The following is a 23,397-nucleotide window of genomic DNA, read 5'->3' as shown; positions in this document are numbered from 1 at the left end:
TTGGTTTTGGCTGCATTAATTTCTAAGCCCCTATCAGTGAAAAAGGCCACGAATGAGTCGAGGATCCTCTGTATCCCCATTGGGGTTTTGGACAGCAGCAGGGTGTCGTCTGCAAACATGATTGCAGGCACCCTGCTGCCGTTCAGTTTGGGGGCGTCAGTGTATTCAGTGGCATTTAGGTGGGCGATTACCCAGTTGACAAAGAGGCAGAACAGGGTCGGTGCCAACACACAACCCTGTCTAACCCCCCGATCAACGGGGAATCTGTCCGTCAGTGTCCCAAATTTCCCGTACCTCACTCGAGCATAGTTGTTATGATGCAATCTCTGTAAAATTATCATGACATCCGGGGGGACGCCCATCTCGGCCAGAACGCTCCAAAGTTTCCCTCTGGGCACCAGGTCGAAGGCGGCCCTCAGATCCACAAATATTGTGTATAAGCTGCCGCCCTCGAATATCGCTGCCCTCCAGTAGATGATGTTCAATCGAAAGACCTGATCCACTGTAGAGACTCCCTTCCTGAATCCCGCCTGGTACGGACTAAGGACACCCATCTCTTCTGCCCAGTCCTGGAGCCGGTTCAACAGTATCCTACCGAACAGCTTCTGCGACACATCGATTAAACTGATTGGTCTGTAGTTGGCTGGGAGGAGAGGCGAGCCCTTTTTAAATATGGGAACCACCTCCGCCCCCAGCCAAGTACTCGGGATTTCCATGCCGCTCAGAACTCCATTAAACAGAACGGCAAGGTAGGGGGCCCAGACGTCGGGCTCCTGCTTAAACAGGTCCCCGGGTAGGCCATCCAATCCTGGCGCCTTTCCCGATGTAAGTCCTGCTATTGCAGCCTTAACCTCCCCCACTGTTATTGGATCCCCCTCATAATCAGGCCAACCAATACCGGTGTCGTTAGTGGTTTCTCCCAGCTCAGAGCTATACAGGGATTGAAAGTGTGCCTGCCACACCCCTGCTGCGATGTTTGGCTCAATTGCCGAGTGAAGATTCCCCGAACCCCCGTTTGCTACTCTCCAGAACATTCGGTGGTCTCTTGTTACAAGGGACTTAGTAAGCTCCTACCATTGGTTCTCCTCCCATTCAGTTTTAGCGTGGGCGATAAGTTTTTTGTATGCCCGTCTGCTTTCTCTTAGCTTCTCTCCACCTGGACCCTCCTTAATACTTCTAAGAAGTTCCCCCTTTGCCTTTCTGCAGGCTGTATTATACCATGAGGATTTGTGTTGCTGCCCCCTCCTTGGGTTCTGTACATTACTAAAGAGGTTGGGGACCGCACCCTTTATAAGGTCCTCGTGGGCCTGGTATAATTTGTCATGCGAATCTTTATTGCCCACCCCGATGGGTAGATCTCCCACAGTTTCCAAAATAGGGATTAACCCTGCATAAAGCCTCTGGAGTTTCTCTTGGCTCGAGGCCAGTTTTTCCCACCTGATTCTTCTCCTGTTGTTATCCAGTAGAAGTTCAGGTTTATTCTCCTCCCCAGATGTTATAGAGGTTTGAAGGCCGGGGTGAATGAGATCAAGTTCAAGGGCATTGTGATCGCTGTCTAGTCTTTCCGTAACCCTAAAATCATGAATAGCTGGCCAGTTCGCTATCTGTACCAAGACATAATCCAAGCGAGATTCTCTACCCACTCTGTTATAGGTGGTTCTGCTAGGTACGTCAGAATGAATACGCCCGTTGCAGGCTCTAATTCCAAACTTTAGGGTGAGAACTGTGATCTGCAATGCTATGGGAGTCCATGCCTTCGGGGGAGGAGCTTCTACCGAAGGTACTGACCACCTGACCTCTTCTTCCATTGGAAAACCCTCTAGGAGGCCGGGCAGCGGCTCAAAATGGGAATTTAGATCCCCTCCCACTACATAGGGTAGAGCTCTTGGTATGTCCGCTAAGTAGTCTGAAAGTTCATCTATGGTGGGCGATTCCCTGGCAACTCCCACTGGCCTGGAGTAGATGTTTATTAGGGCGAGTTTCGCTTGATTCGCCCAGGACAGTAGAACCACAAGGATATCATCAGATGGCACCGGTAACCGTGAAGCCTCACAGCCTAGGTGGGATGCCACCCAGGTTGTGAGCCCGCCTGAAGGGCGACCTTTGCCCTCCCACCTGGCCGGGATGGAAAATGATTGGTAACCCTGGTGCCTATATTCTTCCCTTGCCCAGGTCTCCTGGAACATGTAAACGTCTCCAGTCTCAATATAAGTTACCCAGTCTTGAGTGGCCAGTTTATTAGTTAGTCCGGCCACATTCCACCAGATTAGTCTCAGGTGCTCAGTAGTAGGGATTACAGGGTTGGAAGTGTAGGGGGAGCCAATACCGGATACTACACCAATTGCAACATCGGGAACATTATCAGCGGTAAATCCAGATGGCTCAGAGAGATCACAGGGACTGTTGTCCAAGGTCGCAAGGTTGTTAGTGGACAGTCAATCAACCCCATCCAACCCGCTCAAACAGTTGAAACGGTTGTAGTGAAAATAGGGTGCATCAGGTGGTTGATAAATTGGACGTGGAACATATTCCTTGTATCTGGGTCTCCGTTCTACCCTTGTCCAATTGCCTTGCGGCGGGTCATGATGCATGCGGATGGGTGGAAAGAAGAAGGAGACTGGCAGAGTCTGTATGGTGGAATCCAATGATCTGTTTGACCCTGCGCAGATATGTAAAACAGTACCAGGGTCTCTGAAAGTCACCATTATGCAGTCCCCTATTATTGTTTTCCTCGTCTTCCCCAACCATGGGACCCTTCTGACCATGATGATCTCATTGTTGAAATGGGGTGGTAAGGGTCTGCTCCAATTCAGCCATTTGATGACTTTCCTCTTGAGAGATTGGAAATTTTCATTTTCACCCAATTCTAGAGTGGGGGCACCCGCTAAGACCACCATAAGGCTATTAGCTTCCGGTGGCAAGTCTGGTCTCCGTGGTCTGGGAGCAGGCTGGCCAGGGGGAGGAGGGGAGATACTCGCATTGGGGGGGACCCCGGGATTTATGCCTGGAACTAAACTGTGGGGGGCTGGGTCTATTATCTGAGGAGGCATGGTGTTTGAAATGTTTGGTGGGATTGGGACAGGGTTAGCCATAAGTGGCTGCAAAGAGGGAGCAGCAGCGGTGCCCTGTAAGGCTCCTGCAATAGAGGGAGGGTTTTGTTTGTTGGGGAGGGTTCCTATAGATGGATTGGGCCCGGTAGTTCTGGTCTGCTTGCTAACCGTGGTGTTCAGGGTAGTTAGGGTTGCCTCTAGGATGGTGAGCCTGATCTCTACTTTTTTCAGACTCTCGCTAATAGGCAGCAAGAGTGATCTGAGTAGGAATTCTATGTTCCCCAAAGATGTAGCGGGGGGTACTATGTTGAACGGGTTAGCCCCTGGATCAATGTTAACAGCAGCAGTAGTAGCGGTTGTGCCCTTAGAGGGAGTGGCGGTGTGCACATTCTCTCTGGACCTATCGGGGATGGGTACAGGCTTATGATTTTTACCAAAATCTGAGTGGGGTATCTTGGTTTTCCCCTGCCCCCCCTCGTTTTCCTTCTGCGCTTGTTGGGTGGAGGGCCATGCACCTCCGCCACAACAATTTGCTTGGGCTTATTTTTCCTGATTTTGACTGCGGGGGGTGTTTGGGTGACCAAATCAACAGCCATATTGGTGGGGATTGAGAGTGGGATAGCCTCCGTGATCTGTTCAGGCAGTGTGCCGGGGTTGGGAATGCTATCCCGTAGTAGTAGGGGGACGCCTTCTTGGGTTGATGGATCCTGACTACCATTAAGGGCGCTTTCCTCTTGGGAGATGGGATAGGGAATTATATCGTTAAGAGGTCTGTTCTTCATATTTTCAATGGAGCTCTGCCCTGCGCTTCTCTAAGGAGCTTTCCTTTCCCCCTTCACCCTTAGCGGATTTGAAGTAATTGTCCAAGGTCCCAGTGTTGCCTCCCCCCGCCCTTGATGGAGTTTCACATGGGGCCGGTGAGGGCATGACCGTGTCCTATTCCGTAGTTCAACTGAATTCAAGAAGGTGCAGGCGAAAGAGGGTGGGCCCAGCCCGGCCTCCTTCGGCCCCTGACGGCCACAGACGGTCCCGCCCTTGTCCCGGGCTTCTCCCGGGACGCTCCCGCTCACTCCCGCGCAGCGGCCCGTGTAACTCCCTTTAGCAGAGTAGAGGGAGGGATTTTAGGCGGGTGGGCGGGCCAGCAGGGAGAGCAGGCCAGGTGTGTCTAATAGGGCTCGCAGGGACTCCTGGTAGAGTGAGTCCCTGCCTCCACGCTCGCAGCCCTGCCGGCAGCTCCACTCACCCCGAGGCAGCAGCTCCTTCCAAAATCAAGGAGCAGTGTTTGTGTGGCGCTGCGGGACCCGCAAAGGGGGTCCGGCGAGGTCTTCCTTCTCCAGACAAAGCAACCACGAGGACTGGTGGACCAAGTTGCAGGCAGCAGAGTAAGTGTCCCAAGCAACAGCAGCAGCCAAAAGGGTTCCGCTACAACGAGTGATTCACCCGCCTTTCACTCTGTGGGCGGGGGGGCGGGGCCAGCAGGGAGAGCAGCCCAGGTGTGTCTAATAGGGCTCGCAGGGACTCCTGGTAGAGTGAGTCCCTGCCTCCACGCTCGCAGCCCTGCCGGTAGCTCCACTCACCCCGAGGCAGCAGCTCCTTTTAAAATCAAGGAGCAGTGTTTGTGTGGCGCTGCGGGACCCGCGAAGCGGGTCCGGCGTGGTCTTCCTTCTCCAGACAAAGCAACCATGAGGGCTGGCGGACCAAGTTGCAGGCAGCAGAGTAAGTGTCCCAAGCAACAGCAGCAGCCAAAAGGGCATAAAAGATTTTCATTGATTTGTTTTTTTTAAGCGGATATGCAATTATGCAATGGTTATTAACTACTACCATTGTTAAAAAACCAGTACTTTTATCACATGCTGCTTCTAATGAATTGAATGGAATGTTATCTATATTATTAACCGATAATAAAGCTTTTTGACTGACTGATTATCAAATTAGTTGGCAGTAATTTGAAGAAATTAGGCAAAATGTTACTCTGTCTGATGGCTGCTTGAATCTTGCATTATTAACTTTAGATATGCCATGTCCAAAATTGGCAAGGCTCAGTAAATACAACATGACTCTGATTTCTGGTATACATACTCTCAAAATGTGCAGCAATTGTAAGATCACATAATTGGAACAGGCCACAGCATAGAACTTGTAGTCCTCTTAGTCGGTGTTGGCTCACATTTAGGGGGTGAGGGGGTGCGAAGGCACATACGTTAAAAATATAATTTAAAAAAAATTAAATAAAACTTACCTAGTGCAACGTCCTCACTCCGGACCTCTTCTTTGCAGGAACTGGAACTGGATGCTGGAACTCCCTTCCCTAATCCTGCCACTTAATACATGCAGCATTTAAGCAGTGCCCTGATTAGTGGGAGCAGCCTCACACGGCACTCAACAGGCTCTGGAGGCCTGCATTTACTCTCAACACAGCTGTCTTAAGACAGCGGAATTGAGAGGTTTTAAATGTGCATGTGTGGCTGGCAATCGCAAGACATCCGACTAAAAAGACATGCACACTTTAAACAGTAAATTAGACAACCAGTTGTCCTCCCTGCTGTTGTCACTTAGCAGGCCTGCCCCATTCTGACTCTCGGATCGGGATGGAGGATAATAAATAAATTGGTAATGAACTAACATTTTACTGTTCATCTCTGTGGGGTGACACTCCTCCTTTCCAAAAGAGGAGCCGCCCCTGACATTAGTTCTTGATGTTCTCTGGAGACTGTTTTCTGAGGGCAGGAGAAGAGCCCTAGTCCTTTTATACCTAACCATGAGCTTAGATCATGCATTGCTACTGGCAACATTTAAGAACATGGGCCCTGACAACCTTACCCTAAAAGAACTGCAGTCATTCATCTCAGCTCATCCCAGACTGTCTACCATTCCCCTTTCAATTATGCACCAATGCATGTTGACTGTGGAGTGCAAGAGTATTCTGTACTGTGACAGTTACTCTTTTACATCTATTTTCTCCCACTAGCAGTCCTTGTGGTGTACTGTTCTATGTGTGTGTGTTTGTCTATTTGTGTACTGTTATGTGCACTGATGATGCACAATTGTTATTTAAAGTGGCAGTTAGACATTCAAATCAATTGCTTCCTTTTATCATACAAGAAGACTTAACTTAGACCGTCATTGGCGAAAATGTGAAGGTTTTAAATTGTTTCAGATTTAGTCCATTCCAAACATAATTGTTAATTTAAAAAAATGGATAAATGGAACCTTGCCTTATAGTCCTATGAATAGGGCTCTCTAACCACTCTCGTAAAATTGTTGCTTAATCTGGGCATTAATGTTGATTCTGGTAATTCCTTGGAAACCCAAAAGTAATATGTGTATGCTTCTGGCAAATAAAGTTTTTGAGAAAAAAAAAACATTGTAACCTGCATTTCATCAAAATCCCATGATTTGGTAGTGACCACATTAATACAATTTTGGCTGAACTAGAGGAAAACTATCAACCTGAAACTACTGGAGAAATCCCTTAAAAAGCTATAGCTGCTGCAGAGGTTGACTAGTGTCCGATGACTCTACTGGCTCCAATAAAAAAAAATACAGTTCGAAATGTTGGTCACAGTGCAAAAGATAGTTGGCAGCGCATCTGTACTCCTCGCCTTTCCTTCTGGGCTCTAAATGTAAGCTCTTTTCACATTGTCACACTTTCCACCTTCAGGCATTTCATTTTGGAAGTGCCCAAAATTAGGTCAGTTACTTTTAGAGGTAGAGATTTCCCAGTAGTCTCAGCAAGGGAATGGAATAAACTGCTTGTAGAAGTAGGTGCAAATCCTGCTATCCCTTCATTCAGTAAAACTTTTTTTGATCAATAAATTAGTTGCCCCTTATTCCTTATTTTATGTTAGCCAGGTTGTGTTCTTATCTCCGATAGCACCAAGAAGCACACGAGTAGTTGAGCGCTCTACAAATAATAATACAACTCTATTTTTTATAAACCATTGTTGTGTCTCTTTCTTGTTGTGTGACTTTCTTATTCTGTTCATTGGTGTAAAATTATTTACTCGAAGTTCCTTTGTTTAGTCTTGCTGCTTGAAACTACAACTACCCAGGGTTGAGCTTAATTTTTACAAACGAGCCTGACTGGACCCAAGATGGTATTTGTGAAAGTAGTCCACAATAAGGCCCCACAGCCATATCACATATTACACTCAAATCCTCAAACATTGCGCTGAACGATGTTTCTCAATGTGTTCTTTTTTGGCTATATTAAACGTTGGGTTGACTTATAATATCAGAAAGGCAAACTGAAATATACAATCAACAGTTCTGATGGCTTTCAGCCTTTATAATAGAAGTAAGGCTCCCTGTTTTCTGTTTTTACTGTTTTTTACCGATAAATATAGACAGAAAACCATTTATTTTCCTTTCTGTGTTGATTTTTAAATGTGGTTAAAATCGGAACTTGGGTTGTTTTTTAGTGATTCTAAATGCTGTCAATCATGACTGCCAGGCCAATAGCTGTGCTGATTGACAGGCAAAGGGATTAAAAAAATATAGGGATTTTCGTAAAGAGCCTTAAACAGCAGTAGATTTGCACAACCTTGATACTACAATTTACATATGTTCTTACAAGTGCATATTTTACCAACTGAGTGTGTATATATCATTGAAACCTGTCAGGTGTTCAGGCACAAGAGCACATTAACTGGTTAAACAAATGCAGAAATATACACGTTTCTGCTTCATTTTTTCACAAAAACCTAAAATAAAGATGGATAACTACAGGTAAAAGTTGCAAAAAAATAAATATGGATAAATACAGATGGAAATTGCAAAAATATAAATACCATAAAACCGGGAGCCCTAAATATAAGTTTGGCTTGTAAATAGTTGTATTGCTGGCCACTATCAGAATCATGTAATTTTTTTCAACTAAATGCCACACTAGTGTTGTATGAAAGGAAAATAAGTATTCACAATGCTATTTGTTGCATTTTTCAGTTAAGAGTACATTTTAACTGATTCAAACTTTTTTTCTGATTAAACTGCAACACTGTCATTTTTCTTGGTTAATGTATGAATGGGTAAAAGAATGTCAGGTTTGCATACTACAGTTATTCTTCCTGCAGAAAGTGTTGTGATGCACACTTGCTTGCAGTGAAGAAACAATGTTTTTCTTGGTGTTTGACTGGGAGTTTTTTACCTCAAAGGACATGTTTGCAGCAAAAAAAGACACTGCTAAGGCATTGCTGGTAATGTCCAAGCAGTAATTGTTGTAGTTTTAATATTTAGAAGGTTTCTAATAAGTAATTCTTTGTGTTTTCTTGTTTTAGGTACCCTGGAGCGGCACGAAACTGGGGACTTAGCAAAAGCAATTTTGACATCTTGTGTAGAGTCTCATTGTTTTAGGTCAGATCCTGTACCCTGTGTTGCCCAAGAGACACCCAAGAAAAACTCAATCTACAAAACTACAAGCTCCAATAAGCTCGGCACAGTGGTATACAGCCAGCCGCACACCGAAAAGTTCTCACAAAAGGTAGGTCATCAAACAATCAATCAGCAGTTGTAGAGCTTAGCACTGTCACCCTTAGAGGTATATAGACGTTGAGGGTGTTGTGTCTCCGTCGATGATCCAGGTCTTGAGTTCATTTCTGAAGTCCACCAGGGACAGGGGTGTTCGCAAGTGGTGGTCAGGTCGTTCCAGTTCTTGGTGGCAATGTAGGAAAGGATCAGCTGCTGCAGCAGATGTGTGGGGTGATTGTAAGGGAGGGTAAGGCAGAGCACATGTGTCTTTGCAGGCAGATGGTTAATGTAGGACAGTCTTTGATCGTGTAGGGTTTGTATGCATGTGTGACGATCTTGAACTGACATCTCTTCTGGATGGGAAGCCAGTGAAGGTTTCTGAGGTGGTGTTGACTTGGGTCCGTTTATGGAGGTCCAGGATGAGTCTGGCTGCACCAATCTGTGTGGTCTGGAGTCTTCTGAGGAGCTGGGTGGAAATTCCAGTGTAGAAGCCATTTTCATAGCCGAGGTGGCTAGTGATGAGGTGCTGCTTGATTGTCGTGATTGTGATCCATCTGAAGATTCTGTGGAGCATGCAAAGGGTGTGAATGCAGGAGGAGGCAACTGTGTTGACTTGTCATTTCATGGTCAGTCATCTGTCGAAGATGATGCCCAGGTTACGTGCATGGGTTGTTGGTGTGGGTGTTGGTCTGAGTTCTGCTGACCACCAGCTGTGGTTCCATATGGAGGAGTTCTTCCCAAAGATAAGTACTTTTGTTGTGTCGGAGTTTAGTTTAAAGTGGTTGTCTCTCATCCATTTGGCTACATTGGCCATGGCATTGCTGAAGTTGGTTTTAGCATTGGTGTGGGGTACTTGATGAGTGAGAGGATTAGTTGAGTGCCATTTGTGTAGGAGATTATGTTGGGCCAGTGGGATCTGACAACATGTATGAGGGATCATGTAGATGTTGAACACAGTGGGGCTGAGGCATGATCCTTGGGGCACGCTGCAAATTATGTCCTTGGGTGCGGAGGTGAATGGAGGCAGTCAGATGCTCTGTGTGCATCCTATTAAGAAAGAGGCAATGCCCTTGAGGGTGTTTTGCTGTATGCCAACATTGTGGAGTCTGTCTTTAAGGGTGTGGTGGGAGACTGTGTCAAATGCAGCAAAGTGGTCAAGGTAGATAAGGGTCACAGTTTCTACATGGTCAAGGAGAGTTCTGACGTTGGTTGTGGCAGCATGGTCTCAGTGCCATGGATGGCGTAGAATCCCTGCTTGTGAGGCATTGAGTAGGTTGTTTTGTTCCAGGTATTCAGTGAGCTCTTGGTCGATGGCTTTCTCGAGTACTTTGGCCTGGGAGAGTAGCAGGGAGATCAGTCAGTAATGATTGAGGTCGCTGGGGTTGGCAGAGAGCTCCTTTAAGAGGGGTCTGATCTCTGAGTGTTTCCATCTTTCCGGTAAGGTTGCTGTGGAGATGGAGGTGTTAAGAGTGCTAATAAGTTATGTGCTAATAGGGTTGGTTAAGAGGTTGAAGAGATGGTGTGGGCAGGGGAAGGTCGGTGGCCCAGAGTGGTTAAACAACATGATGGCTGTGGTGGTCTGAATGGTGAGCGAAGATCAGGTTGTGATCAGTCAGCTGGTGTTTGTTGGTTGGATGAGGTTGTCAAAGCTGAGAGTGGTGGTTTAGGGGTTTGTGGATGGTGTTAATCTTGCTGTGGTAGTGGTCCGAGAGGGTGTTGCAGTGTTCTTGGGAGGGGTAGAAGGGGTTTCTTGAGTCGGGGTGGACAGTTCCTTTGAGTGGTTGGCCACGGTGTCGATGTGGGCAGTGATGGCTGCTCTCTTTGCTTACTTGATGCACAGGTGGTAGATGCTGAGGGCTGCTTTATGAGTGGTTTTGTCAGTGGGGTCCTTAGTGCTGTGCCATCATTTCTCGAGTTGGTAGCAGTTGTGCTTGATGGTTTTTAGCTCTGGTGTTTACCAGTTGGCATGTTTTGAGGTGTTGTTGGCTTTTGCTGGTTTCAGCAGGGCAACTCTGTCAGTACATTTTGTGATCCAAGCAAAGAAGTTCTTTATGGCCTGGTCAAGGTCTGCTGAGGTTTCAGGCTTTGTGATGCTGGGGACCTGGGTCTATTGAGTCTCGGTTACCTTGCCCCAGCTTCAGTGGTTGGTGCAGTGATGCTTGGCAATGGTGTGCTGGGTGTCGGAGATGTTGAAGTAAATATGGTCGGTCCAGGTAAGTTCAGTTACGTTGGTGAATTTGATTCTGTCGCTGGAGGTAAAAATGGCCTTGAATGTGTGTCTATCTATGTCATGGAATGATGTATGATATTTACTGTCAAAGGAGGTAAAGTTTGGGTTATTTCTTAGATTTAAAAATATAACAAAGCAACGTGTAGGAAATGTTCCATTCCTGCTAGGCCTCTCTTGAAATTATGAGATTTTTCCCCTTTGTGCTTTTAAAGTCTCACAGCTTTAAAAAAGTGAGATTTTGAGACTGGTAAATCCCAATTCCTGCAATTGTCACATGCCGGCTGTCATTAAAGGTTATACAGAAACAAAGTCAATATGCAACAATGTAATATGTTCTTGAGACACCTGATGGCTTTTAAGCATGTTTGCCCAAATGCTGTATTTTAAGTCTGTTTTAAAAAAAAAAAGTAAATAATCTTTTTCTAGGCTACCCTTTAACGTCTATAAGTTAAAAAGTTTTTTTTTTAAATCTCTCTCTCTCTATATATATATATATATCCACAATTTCCCAATCCAAACGGACAAGGTAAGGGCCACTCAGGGGAGTCTTCGGGAAGTTCTTTGTTGAAACAGCATGGCATGATGCATTTCAGCCTTACGGCCTTCTTCGGATGCCACCGTATGCAAAGCGTAACTCCACCCCACCTATAAATGTCCAGTGTCTCCCTTATTGGTGGATATCCACTGACCACTGGTCACATGACTCCAACTAAGCTGCAGTCCTGCCACGACTGCAGCCCCCAGAATGCAGTATATCTGGGTGAAAGTTGTTTGAGGGAAACGAATTTCTGGAAGGTGCGGAGTGTTTGAAATGACGAGTCTCTGCAGGAAACAAAGTTCTTCCTTCAGTCCCCTTTGACGTTCCAGCCTCTCAGCGCGTGTACCCACAGGTTGGTGAGGCAGGATGGGTTATCTCTATCTCCTCGTCGACTGATGATCTGCATAACACAGCGATGCCTGGAATGGGATGCACTCAGGGGCGTGCCGGTGAATATCAATAACTTGATTCAGCAAACGCTGCAAGCAGCGGGGGACCAGTAACACACCGGCCTCTTTGTGGAGCGGGACCCTTAACACGCCTTTGGCTGGCGCTTACACATCCACAATTTCCCAATCCCAACGGACAAGGTAAGGGCCACTCAGGGGATATATATATATATATATATATATATATATTCCAAGGCAATCTTTCTTCGTATAGGCAGATTTGAGGCAGCACGTCGGGGCTTTGGTATATATATATTTATTGAGAAATTACGAAATAACGAGTAACCTCTTTGCCCACACTACGTTACTTCTTCTAAATGTGTGCCTTAAGATTGGTGTAATCAAACGCGTCTGCAAGTTTCAAGTGTACAGACTCATGCATAGTAATGTTGTATATGATTTATATTGAACCACTCCTCCGTAATATTTGACCTTACAATATATAGACACATTCTAGAGGTAACTGCTCACACGCTATTACCATCCTTCCGTTATGCATTGCCATTTTGCAAAACACAAGGTGCTTGTTTATCAAATTGCAAATCCTGAAGTGGATAATGCTTACTTACTACTCAATTTTCGCTCTTCTTCTCGGACAACAAAATATACTAGTTGAAATTTAACAGTGCTACAGTTATTCGCCTCCCTCCCACCGTTTGAGTTGTGAATGACAGCTGTTTTTTATCCAGCCAGAGCCCTTGCTTTCCTTTACGTTATTGTCACAAAAGACTGTGATAATGATGTTGATTTGTTATTAGATTACTTACTGTGATGTTGCAAAAGTGTTAATCCTTGTTTTACCCTTCATTTAACATTTTCATTCAAAAGGTACAATATCGGGGGCGTGTCTACGATGGCGGCGTGATCGGACGCAGGTCTCTAGAGCTCCCTGCCCGATCCCGCCGTTCCGCCGTTTATTGCTGCAGTCTCCCCCATATCTGCACTTGGAGGAGAGGAGAAATTGCCTGCTTTAGAGCCCCCGCCACAACTTTGCGGTTCCTAGCAGCGGCAGGGGCAGAATCGCCGAGGACTCCGTTTGGCGCCCAGCAACAGCGGCCGCGCCAGCAAGTGAGGGTCCCCTTGGCGCTTCCGGGCGGACTGTGGCCCACCCCCGTGGTGGGTGTCTCAACACACCGGCAAACGCCCGGTTGCCTCCCGCAGCTGCCGACACTCCCACGAGGGATCCCGGACACCGCCAGCATCTCCGGCGCTCCGCCCAGAACCGGGACACTTTGGACCGGCTGCACTGCCACGCGAGGCCCCGGCTTAGGGCCTAGAAGCGGACCATCGGCGCCCTCTCCAGCAGCCATCCGGCGCACTCGGTGGCAAGTCGGGCCCCCTCCCGCACTGCGGGGCGTGCTGCGAACCCCCACCTTGCCGCCATACCCTCTGGGAGGGTAGCAGTCGCCGCCCAAAAGACTCGGTAGCTGCCGGGGGACCCGGACCGGCGGAGAAGAAATCGAGGCCCCGGCTTGGGCCTACCACTCGTCCGGCCCGGGCTCACTTCTGAGGGGCCGGCCCGACCCGCCGGAAAGGTCCTGCATGCAGCGTGCTCCAGCACCGACCCCCCACGTCTGCTGGTGGTCCCCGACAGCCCGGACCTGATCCTGTGGCCCTCCAGCATCACTGCAGCTTTCCTGACGCTGGACCGGCCTGGTACACGGTGACTCTCCGACACGCCAGGCTACACAGGTGAGAAGAGTGAGAGGGGGAGCGGGGAGAACTCGGGGGGCACGATCGAGCCTCCGGTGCGGGGATAACTGTGTGTGCTCCTACTGCCTGTTCTGGAGCAACTCGGGGAGAGCCTCCCTAGCATCGGGGTGCAGCAGAACTCCTTGCGCCTGGGTTCCACACAGAGGGTGCCTGCAGACTTAGACGGGCGCCTTCCCTTTGCCCCCTAGTCGAAGGGGGACTGAGCCCTAGCACCAGCCTTTGCCCATACGCCAGCCGGGTGACTGCGAAGGCGCTCTCACGTTTGCCTTTCCCCTTCATCACTGCATTGTCCCTACCTACACGATTGTCCATCGGGCCCTCACGCCCCCCGTGCCATGGCAGCGCAACGAGGTAGGAAGGGGTCGCAACCTCTCCCAGAACTGTTAGCTAAATCGCAACCCAGAACTAGCAAAGACCCCCCCTCCCCCGTGACGGGGAAGGCACCACTGGTGGCTGTGGATGACCAGGTGCCTATCACCAAATCTTTTCTGGAGACATTATTCAACTCCCTCCGCGAAGACTTTAAGTCCCTGAAACAGGAGGTTGCAGGAGAAGTTAAGGAACTCCGACGCGACGTGGAAGACCTAGGCGAACGGGTGGTCGCAGTTGAAGAGGCAGACCAAGCTAGAAGTGCCGAAATTGAACAACTCCAGCAAGAAGTCCTGCGGCTCACTGACCAGCAAATGGATCTCCAGGCCCACGCCGAGGACTTGGAAAACCGCTCCCGTCGCAACAACATACGGGTCCGGGGGGTCCCTCAGAAAGATGAGGGGGCTGATGTCGTCGCCTACCTGCAGACTCTCTTCAGGCACGTTCTGGGCGAGGCGGAGGACTTCCCCATCCGAATCGACCGGGCCCATCGGGTGGGACTGCCCCGTAGAACGCCGGCCCCGCCGCCAGACATCCTGGCCTTCCTTCCGGACTTCCCGTTGAAGGAACGGATCCTTCGCGAGGCCCGGCGAGCCCAGCCCATTCAGTTTCAGGGTCGCCCCATCGCCCTTTACCAGGCTCTTTCTTCCATCACTCTCCAGAAGAGGAAGGAGTTCAAACCAGTCACTGACTTCCTGCGTCAGAAAGAGGTTCCATACTCCTGGGGACATCCCTTCCGGATAATCTTCAAATGGAATGGCCGATTGCAACAGCTGAGATCTCTCAGGGACACATGTGACCTCTTGGGCTTGGATCAAATTGACACTGAACCGGTATTCAGAAGCTCACAGGGCTCTTCCAGGGGAGGCTGGCAAACTGTGCATCGCAAACGCTCCCCATACCAACGCCTCAAGCCAGACGCCTCCATCATTTCCCGAGAGCGAGAAACTGCGGTGGCGGAAGTGATCAAAGAGACCTCCTCCCCAGAGTGACTTCTGCTGCTACCTGGGAGACTGCACACCGCACATACTTCGGCCTAACGGCGGGTGGGTCGGGTGGGGGGCCGGGGAGGCCGCCATCGGAAATGACCCCTTCAATGTTCTTTACCACGATCCTGTGCGCAACGATAGGATTGGGACTACAAGTTTCAGGGATGTTGAGAGGGGGTGGGGGAGGGGGGGGATGGGGTTTTGTTTCAATGCCTCCTCATATTGCCATTCTTCTATGGGTGTACTGCCTCATGCACTGTGGTGGCTCTGGGTTCGTTCAGGGGGGGATGTTGGGTTAGGGGGGGATCCAGGGGGGGGACCAGTGTGCCACACCAATCCTGCTCATACTCCGAGAGGTGTTTCGCGGAAGTGTGGGGACCGAGATAGCTTGCACATCCGCGCGCATTATTTGCGTCCAGCTACACAGAGACGCCTAGTCATACATTGCCTGCCACACATCACCACATGCTCCCATAACATGACGATAGCCCACTCTGAGCTGTGTTGCTTGCCCTCTGCACGATGACGAATTCCACTCTTAAGGTCATAACGCTCAATGTAAAAGGGCTTAACAACCCGATCAAGAGGAGAGCTGTTCTCTCCTACCTGGAAAACTCTGAAGCTGATATCTGCCTGCTGCATGAGACACATCTCCTGCAGAGGGACTGGCACAGAATGCGCTCGCGGGCCTTCCCACAGCAACTCTTTTCCTCCCTTCCAACAAAACATGCCGGGGTTGCGATCCTGATCTCTAGATCTTTCAGGGGGAAGGTGGGTAATAGGGTGGGGGAAATCAAAGGCCGTCTCCTAGCACACTCTTTTACTTTAGGTGACACAACGCTTACAATAGGCTCCCTTTACGCCCCGAACGCAGGTCAAGAGGCTTTCTTAAAAGGCGCCGTGTCCGAAGCTCTTCAATCCCTGCATGCACCCCTACTCCTGGGTGGGGACATCAATGTCATTATGGACACACAGGCAGACCGATCCGGACACCGCTACGGGGACACTGGGGCCTTGTCATCCGCCTGTCGGGAATGGCTGTCGGACAGGGACCTGATAGACCTTTGGAGAGCCCGACACCCGACCGCCTCACAATTCACATTCTACTCCCATGTACACCACACCTACGCCAGGCTTGACCACTTCCTGGGTTCCTCGGACCTCCTTAAAATACTTAAGGAGATTGCCATAATACCTGCAGCCCTCTCGGACCACGACGCAGTGGAACTCTCCCTCACTTTCCGCACACTCCATCGCCCCCGAGGCCCATGGCGCCTCCGTGAAACACTGCTACAGCGACCTGCTGTCACTAAAAGTATTGGGGACTGCATTGATGCTTACCTAGCCACCAATGATACACCTGGCATCTCGATGACGGCGCTCTGGGGGGCTCTGAAATCGGTTGTGCGGGGCGAACTCATAGCTATCGCTGCAGCGGAAGCTAAAGACCGTAAGAGCAAGAGAGAGGAACTTACGGCACGGGTGGCGGAATTGGAGAGAGTACACAGCCGCACCTGTGCCCCCCGCGTGTGGAAACAGCTGAAAGCGGCTCGAGCCCAACTCGCCAGTCTGGATATAGACCGGGCGGAATTCGCAGCTCTCCGCCTACAACATTCCTATTATGTCGGAGGGAACAAGACAGGTCGCCTACTGGCTAGCGCTCTAAAAGCTAAGACCCAGCGGGCCAAAATCAATACCTTGGTCGGCGACAGTGGTGAGGTACTCGCGGACGATGCACAGGTAGCCGAGGCATTTCGTTCCTACTACGCTTCCCTGTACAGGGAGGAGGGGGCCCCACCCGGGGACATTGAGGCGTACCTGGCCACTGCGGCCGTCACCGTAATCCCCGAGTCTACTGCGGAGGCTCTCGACGCCCCCATTAGCCAAGAAGAAGTCCTAGCTGCCATATCTCGACTGCGTCCACTCAAATCCCCAGGGCCGAACGGCTTCTCGGCCGGCTTTTATAAGCTTTTCAGCCGGCGCCTGGCCCCGGTGCTTGCCCGCCTCTTCGATTCCTTTGAGGGGGCGGGAGCCATACCTCCGGACATGTTGGCCGCTGAAGTAGTGGTGCTTCCTAAACCAGGGAAAAAACCCACGCAATGCTCCGCGTTCCGCCCCATCTCATTGTTAAACCTAGACCTAAAACTTTATACAGGTATTCTTGCAGCACGCCTTGGCCCATGCCTGTCTGGTCTTTTGGAACCTGATCAATCCGGATTCGTTCCTGGCCGCCAATGTAGCGACAACACCAAACGAGTACTCCACCTTATTGATAAGACACATTTTCAGGCTTCGGACTCTGCGCTTCTCGCCATCGACGCAGAAAAAGCGTTCGATCGCGTGAACTGAAATTACCTACAGCATGTGCTACGCCGGTTTGGCCTTAGCGACCGTTTTTGCTCACGCATAGCGGGCTGTTACCATCGCCCGCAGGCCACGGTTCGACTGGGGAGCCTGCACTCCCGTTCGAGATCCAGCGAGGCACCAGGCAGGGGTGTCCACTTTCCCCCCTCCTATTCGCAATGTACATTGAGCCGCTTGCTCAGAGAGTCCGGGAAAACCCTAAGATAGAGGGCATTGACTTCGGACACGAACCCCATCCTATCAGTCTTTACGCGGACGACGTCATAGCCACCCTAGACAGTCCTGATTCCTCAATACCTGCCTTCGTGGAAGAACTGGACTCGTTTGGGGCGGTCTCGGGCTTCCGCATTAATGTCACAAAATCCCTAATTTTACCGCTAGGCAAACACGCGCGCCCGCAAGCCCCGACCATAGGACACGCTAGTGGCCTTCAGTTAGCCGCCCAAATACAGTACCTAGGAATAACCTTGACTCCCTCGACGGATCTCACAGTTTCCACCAATTACGCCACTCTCACCACCCAGATCCGATCGGACCTGGCGAGGTGGTCCAAACAACCTCTCTCACTACTGGGACGGGTGGCAGCTGTAAAAATGTCGATCCTGCCACGGATTTTATATTTGTTTCAAACGATCCCAATCATGCCCCCAAAAGGCACATTGAAAGCCCTGCAAGACTTACTATCTAATTTTATCTGGGGAGGGAAGAGAGCACGACTTCAAGAATTGCTCACTTACAGAAGCATGGACGAGGGCGGCCTTGGAGTCCCAGACTTGGTGCGATACTTCCAGGCATCCCAACTCCGATACCTGGTGGAGTGGTACAGACCCGAATCAGAGAAAAGATGGCTCTTCCAGGATAGAGCCATGGCGCGAGCGCCGCTGTGGAGAATCCCATTCCTGGCTAAACACCAAAGGCCGAGATATATGCCACGGTCCCCCATCACCCGCACGACTCTACAGGTGTGGAATCGAGTAGCATTTAAACATGGGCTGACCACCTTCCCCTCCCCCTTCACTCCCATACTAGACAACCCTGACTTCCCCCCGGGCGAGGGCACAGGCACATTCTCTCAGTGGCGGGGCTCGGCATGCCGGGCTGCGGGTGACCTTTTTGACTTGAACGGATTTCTTACCTTTGAGGACATTAAGCAGGGATATGAGTTAGAGCGTCCCCATCTCTTCCAATACCTACAACTCCGACACTGGCTCACTGACCCTAAAATCGTCACCCTGGTGAGCCGCCCCATGACGGACTTTGAGAAATGGCTGCTTACCAAAACTACAGACAAGCACCTCATCTCCGAACTTTATAAAATGCTCGCACCTTTACCCGCCCTGGCTAAATCAGCTGGCCAAAGACGTTGGGAGGCGGAACTGGGGAGGGCCTTGTCACCCAAAGAATGGGGGTACATCTACTATAGGGCCTCACACACCACACGCAACACCAAGGCAAAGGAGACAGCAGTAAAACTCGCCATATACTGGCACCTTACTCCAGTCCGACTACACCAAGGGAACCCGAAGCGCAGCGACCTATGCTGGAGAGGGTGCGGGGAACAGGGTACCCTAACCCACATCCTCTGGGATTGTCCGGAGCTGGGGGACTTTTGGAAACAAGTCCTAGACGAGATTGACTCCACCTTCGAGACTGAGGTCCCGAGATTCCCTGCATACACTGTGCTGGGCCTACCCAATGCATTAATGTTCCCCCTGAAATCATTGCGTGGGAGACAGATGGGCATCGCTATGCAGGCAGCCACGCAACACATATTGTCGCTCTGGGGCTCTACGATTAGACCTACTCACACTGGTTGGCTCCACAAATTGTGGTTCACCCTTGGGATGGAGCGCATCCACGCCACTCTCACTAACTCCACAGACGCCTTCCGTAAAACGTGGCTTCCTCTGCTGACCCTCCTGTCCAAGGAATTCAATGAAATTACCTGCCCCAAATACCTTAGGGTTATGCGCCTCACTAACACCACCGATGACTCTCGGTGACTTTACTTCTGGCCCCATCGCGCTTCTGCGACACCATGCTGGTAACACTGACTTTCACAGGCACACTGGTCGGGGCGGGGGGATTGCGAGGGGAGGGGGTGGGGGTTTTTAATTCTGGTTGGTTTTTTTATGTCTCTTCTATGCCCTTCCACGCACGATGTCAAACCGCCTATTGGGCATACTTTCATTGCTTGCTTTGGCATACTAGGGAAGACATGCTTGTCTGTCCCGCCCGCTATATGCTCTAAGCTTACTTTTCTTGTAGAGATGTCTCACTATATGCCTGTTGAAATTTTCAATAAAAACACTTTTGAAACTTAAAGGTACAATATCTCAGAAGCATATTACAGTTATAAAATCATCTCCAATCAAAGTGTTTAGAAGTTGTTGAATGTTGTTTTATGAAAACACTAGGACATCTTTCCTATGTGAGAAATGGCATAACTTAAGGCACCGAATCACAAAACAATAGACTTATTTCTGTGGGTGGTCAGCTTGGAGAGTAGTAACATAAGAAGAAATGCAATAATTGCCAGAAAGCTGAAATCACATTAGCAGTCTCGGTTCATGTCCCCATTGAAACATAAACATTTACTCCGATTGCGGGGGCGCTTATATGCAAGTGAGTCGGGCCATCCCTGATCCAACTTTGTGAAGGATTTATTAAAGTACGTGATATTATATTTGATCGTCGTTAGAATGGAACATATTTTTGTGCTTAATACGTTTTTTCCTCACTCCTTTATAAAGGAATGTCGCCCAAACATCTCCTACACATTTCCACTATGTTGATTGCATCCTCTAATGAATTTCAAATGTTGCATTACTGATTGCCCAGCTTGTTATTAATTCTACATATTGCCTCTCACCTGGTTTCTGGGTTTCAGCCTAAGGAGAGTCCCTAAAGGTTATAGTCACTAGTGACATTGACTAGCTTCTGTATAAAACACATATGTTTGATACTTGGTGGAGAGAGAATTATGGGGACTAACACTTCATCAGCTTATTTCTTACGCCTATCTTGAAACGAAAAGATTCACTAATGTTTATGCTAGCAATTTAATTTAAAAAAAAATATTTAGGTGTATTTTATTTTCCTATAACAATGCAAAATGGCTGTTTATCAAATCGTTTTCACTTCCTACCAATTACAAATGGGTGTCTCTAGTTGGCAGGTTTGTATCCTATTCAAGTAAGGGACCCTTTCTTCCAGTCAGGATAAGGAGAATACACACCCAAGATAACCTGTGCTCACCCCTTTGGTAGCTTGGAACAAGCAGTCAGGCTTATCTCGGAGGCAATATTTAAAGCAACATAACACACACTGTAACACAGTGAAACACTACAAATGGATACCACACCAGTTTAAAAAGATAAAAAACTTTATCTAAACCAAACAAAACCAAAATGGCAAAAAATCATCACATACAACTCAAAATATCACTTTTATAAGCTCTTAGAAATTCTGTCCAAAGGAGACAATGGATGCGGTGATTGTACCCACTGTACCTTTAGATGTGTCAAAATTCACAAGGCAAAACCACTGCAGTGGAGGGAAGCATCGGAAAACACAACAATGCGTTGGTTCCTGAGTTACTAGGGAGGCAATGAGACACTGCTGATGCACGCAGGAGAAGTGTTGCATAGAATCCGGAATATAAGAGGTAGCAATGCTTTGAAATCCAAGACGGTTCTGGTCTGCGGTTGATGTGTCAGAAAACTTGGTGCACAGGTGCGATGCGCAGAAATCTGGGCGAGCTGAAGGTCGAGGCAGCGATAAACAGGGGCTGCATTCATTTCTTCAGCCGCGGTCTAATACTGTGTGGATTCTTTCAGCTACACAGCAGGCTCTGTGTTGGAGTCAATGCGGTGGTCTTGGACTTCGGCGGCATAGTGCACTGAACTTGGGCTGTTGGGATTTCTTTGGCCGCAGGCTGGTGCTGCCTCGATTTCGTCTGCTGCATGGCAGTGGTGCGTGGAAATGTCTCCAGCAGGGCGGTGCTGGGTTGGAAAAACAGGCTCTGGAAGGGCGATGCATTGATTTTATTTATTTATGACATTTATAGAGCGCAATGTTACCCATGGGTGTCCTGGCGCTATGTGAAATCTCTCCAGAGGGACCAAGCCAAGCATAACGTTTAATTAACTATTCCGTATACCGCCAAGTTTTTAAAGCCTTTCGAAAGAAAAAGTTTTGATATAGCTCTAAGCCGATGGGGAACCTTGTTCCATGCTTTGGTAGCATTTGCCACAAAGCTTTTACCACCCCAGGTGGCCTTTCTGATAAATGGCACATGAGCCAATTTGGCATCCGATGAACGTAATAATCTGCTTGGCGTATACCAATAAAGGCGTTCTTTTAGATAGGCCGACCCTGCTCCGTAGAGAGCCTTGTGGACCAGACACATCGCCTTAAACATAGTGCGCTTCCTGAGTGGCAGCCAGTGTAGTTTTTGAATCTCATCCGCTATTGGGGCATATTTGGGAATGCCCAACAGCAGTCTAGCAGCTGCATGCGTAAGAGTTGCAGCTTCTTCATTGAACCTTCCTGAATGGTAAAGTACAGACTATTACATTAATTCAGCCTCGACATGGTGAGAGCTGTGATCACTGTTTTACGACATTCAATCGGTAGCAAAGGCAGAATTTTCTTGCAGGACCTAAGGGCGTAGGACATTGCAGAAGCCACTGAATTAACCTGATCTTTAAAATTAAGCTTCTGATCTATCCACACCCCAAGATTTTTTACCTTCTTGTTGGGTACGGGAAGAGGACCCAAGGTATCTGGCCACCATTCTGGCGTCCAGAAATTGGGATCATTCCCAAAACATACCACCTCCGTCTTATTGTAGATTAACTTGAGGCAGTTTTGGGCCATCCATGTCCCCACTCCCTTCATGCAATCGTTAAAATGGACTGCTGTGCTTTTTGATTCCGCTGGAAGAAGAGACACCACTATTTGGGTATCGTCTGCATAGCTAGTCAGGCTAAACCCAAAGGACTGAATAAGAGGTGCGAGGGAGGACACAAATATTAAAAAGTATCGGACTCAGTGAGGACCCCTGAGGGACCCCACATGGTAATGAAAAATGTTTAGATACAAATTCCCCTAGCGCCACCTGCTGAGTCCGGTTGGACAAAAATGATCTTAGGAGTCTCCAGGCTGCTCCCTGAACCCCGAACTCCTGCAGCCGGCCCATCAACAGAACGTGATGGACTGTATCAAATGCTACAGAGAGATCTAACCAGATCAGGGCCGCTTTACAGCCGAGATCTAGAATAGTCCTTATCTCTTCTGTCGATTTCAAAGGGCAGCTTCCGTGCTATGGCCCCCTCGGAAGCCATATTGTGTTTGGTCCAAGGCTTGAGAGGACTCCAGTAATTGGCTCAACTGCATGTTTAAGTTTTTTTTCAATACTTTTAGCAGGAACCTTGAGTCTGGATATGGGTCTATAGTTGTTTAGGTCTTTTGAGTGAAGATTTGGTTTCTTCAAAAGGGGCAGAATAGAAGCTTTTTTCCAATCGAACGGGAAATGTCCCTCTAGGTACATTGAATTGAAAATGGGAGTAAGAGCTTGAGATACTGGCTCAGCCGCTAACTTTAATATAGCAATTGGGCACGGATCCGATGGGGATCCAGGTTTTACCTGACTGAGAAGACTGCAAATTTCTGAGGCTGATGGTTTCAAGCAGCAAAACAAACTCCAAGGTCCCAGAACTGAAATTGGCAACTAAAGGCAGGGCAGAACTCCCAGCAGTGGAATTCAGCAATGCTGCTGTTGAAGTCTTTGATGGCCGTGAGACATCTTAACAAAAATATAACCAAAAATAAAACACATAGGGCCCGATGTAGGTAGCCCTTTACCGATCCGAAACGGCCGAAAATACCGATTTTCGGCCGTTTCCGATCGGTAAAGGGCTACCGAGATGTAGGGGCACATTTTCGGTAATTTTACCGAATCGGTATCATTACCGAATCGGTAAATTTACCGATTCGGTAATATGTACCGATTCGGTAAAATTACCGAAAATGCTATGTAGGTAGGCAATGTACCTTCTGCACATGGCTTACAGAATCGGTATTTTACCATGGAATACAAATCCATGGTAAAATACCGATTCCGGAGTGCATGCACATGTGTGCATGCACACCTATGTCATGTGACAGGCAGACCTGCCCTTAGGGCAGGTATGCCTGCCACATGGCACCTGTGCCTGTTTTGGGG

The 23,397-nt window shown here is 48.8% G+C and overlaps 1 protein-coding gene across 1 annotated transcript in view; it reads left to right on the top strand.

Annotated features, from left to right (window-relative positions):
- The window catches only part of WDR72 (WD repeat domain 72), a 976,411-nt gene that overhangs the window by 417,996 nt on the left and 535,018 nt on the right, over positions 1-23,397 (top strand). The window contains exon 14 of the mRNA XM_086958315.1: positions 8,327-8,529. Within this exon, the coding sequence (XP_086814441.1) occupies positions 8,327-8,529 (203 nt within the window). The remainder of the gene's footprint in view (positions 1-8,326; positions 8,530-23,397) is intronic.

This window comes from Lissotriton vulgaris, chromosome 2_1 (assembly GCF_964263255.1).
Source record: "Lissotriton vulgaris chromosome 2_1, aLisVul1.2, whole genome shotgun sequence".
Lineage (NCBI taxonomy): Eukaryota > Metazoa > Chordata > Amphibia > Caudata > Salamandridae > Lissotriton > Lissotriton vulgaris.
This window is presented reverse-complemented; position numbering and strand designations above follow the sequence as displayed.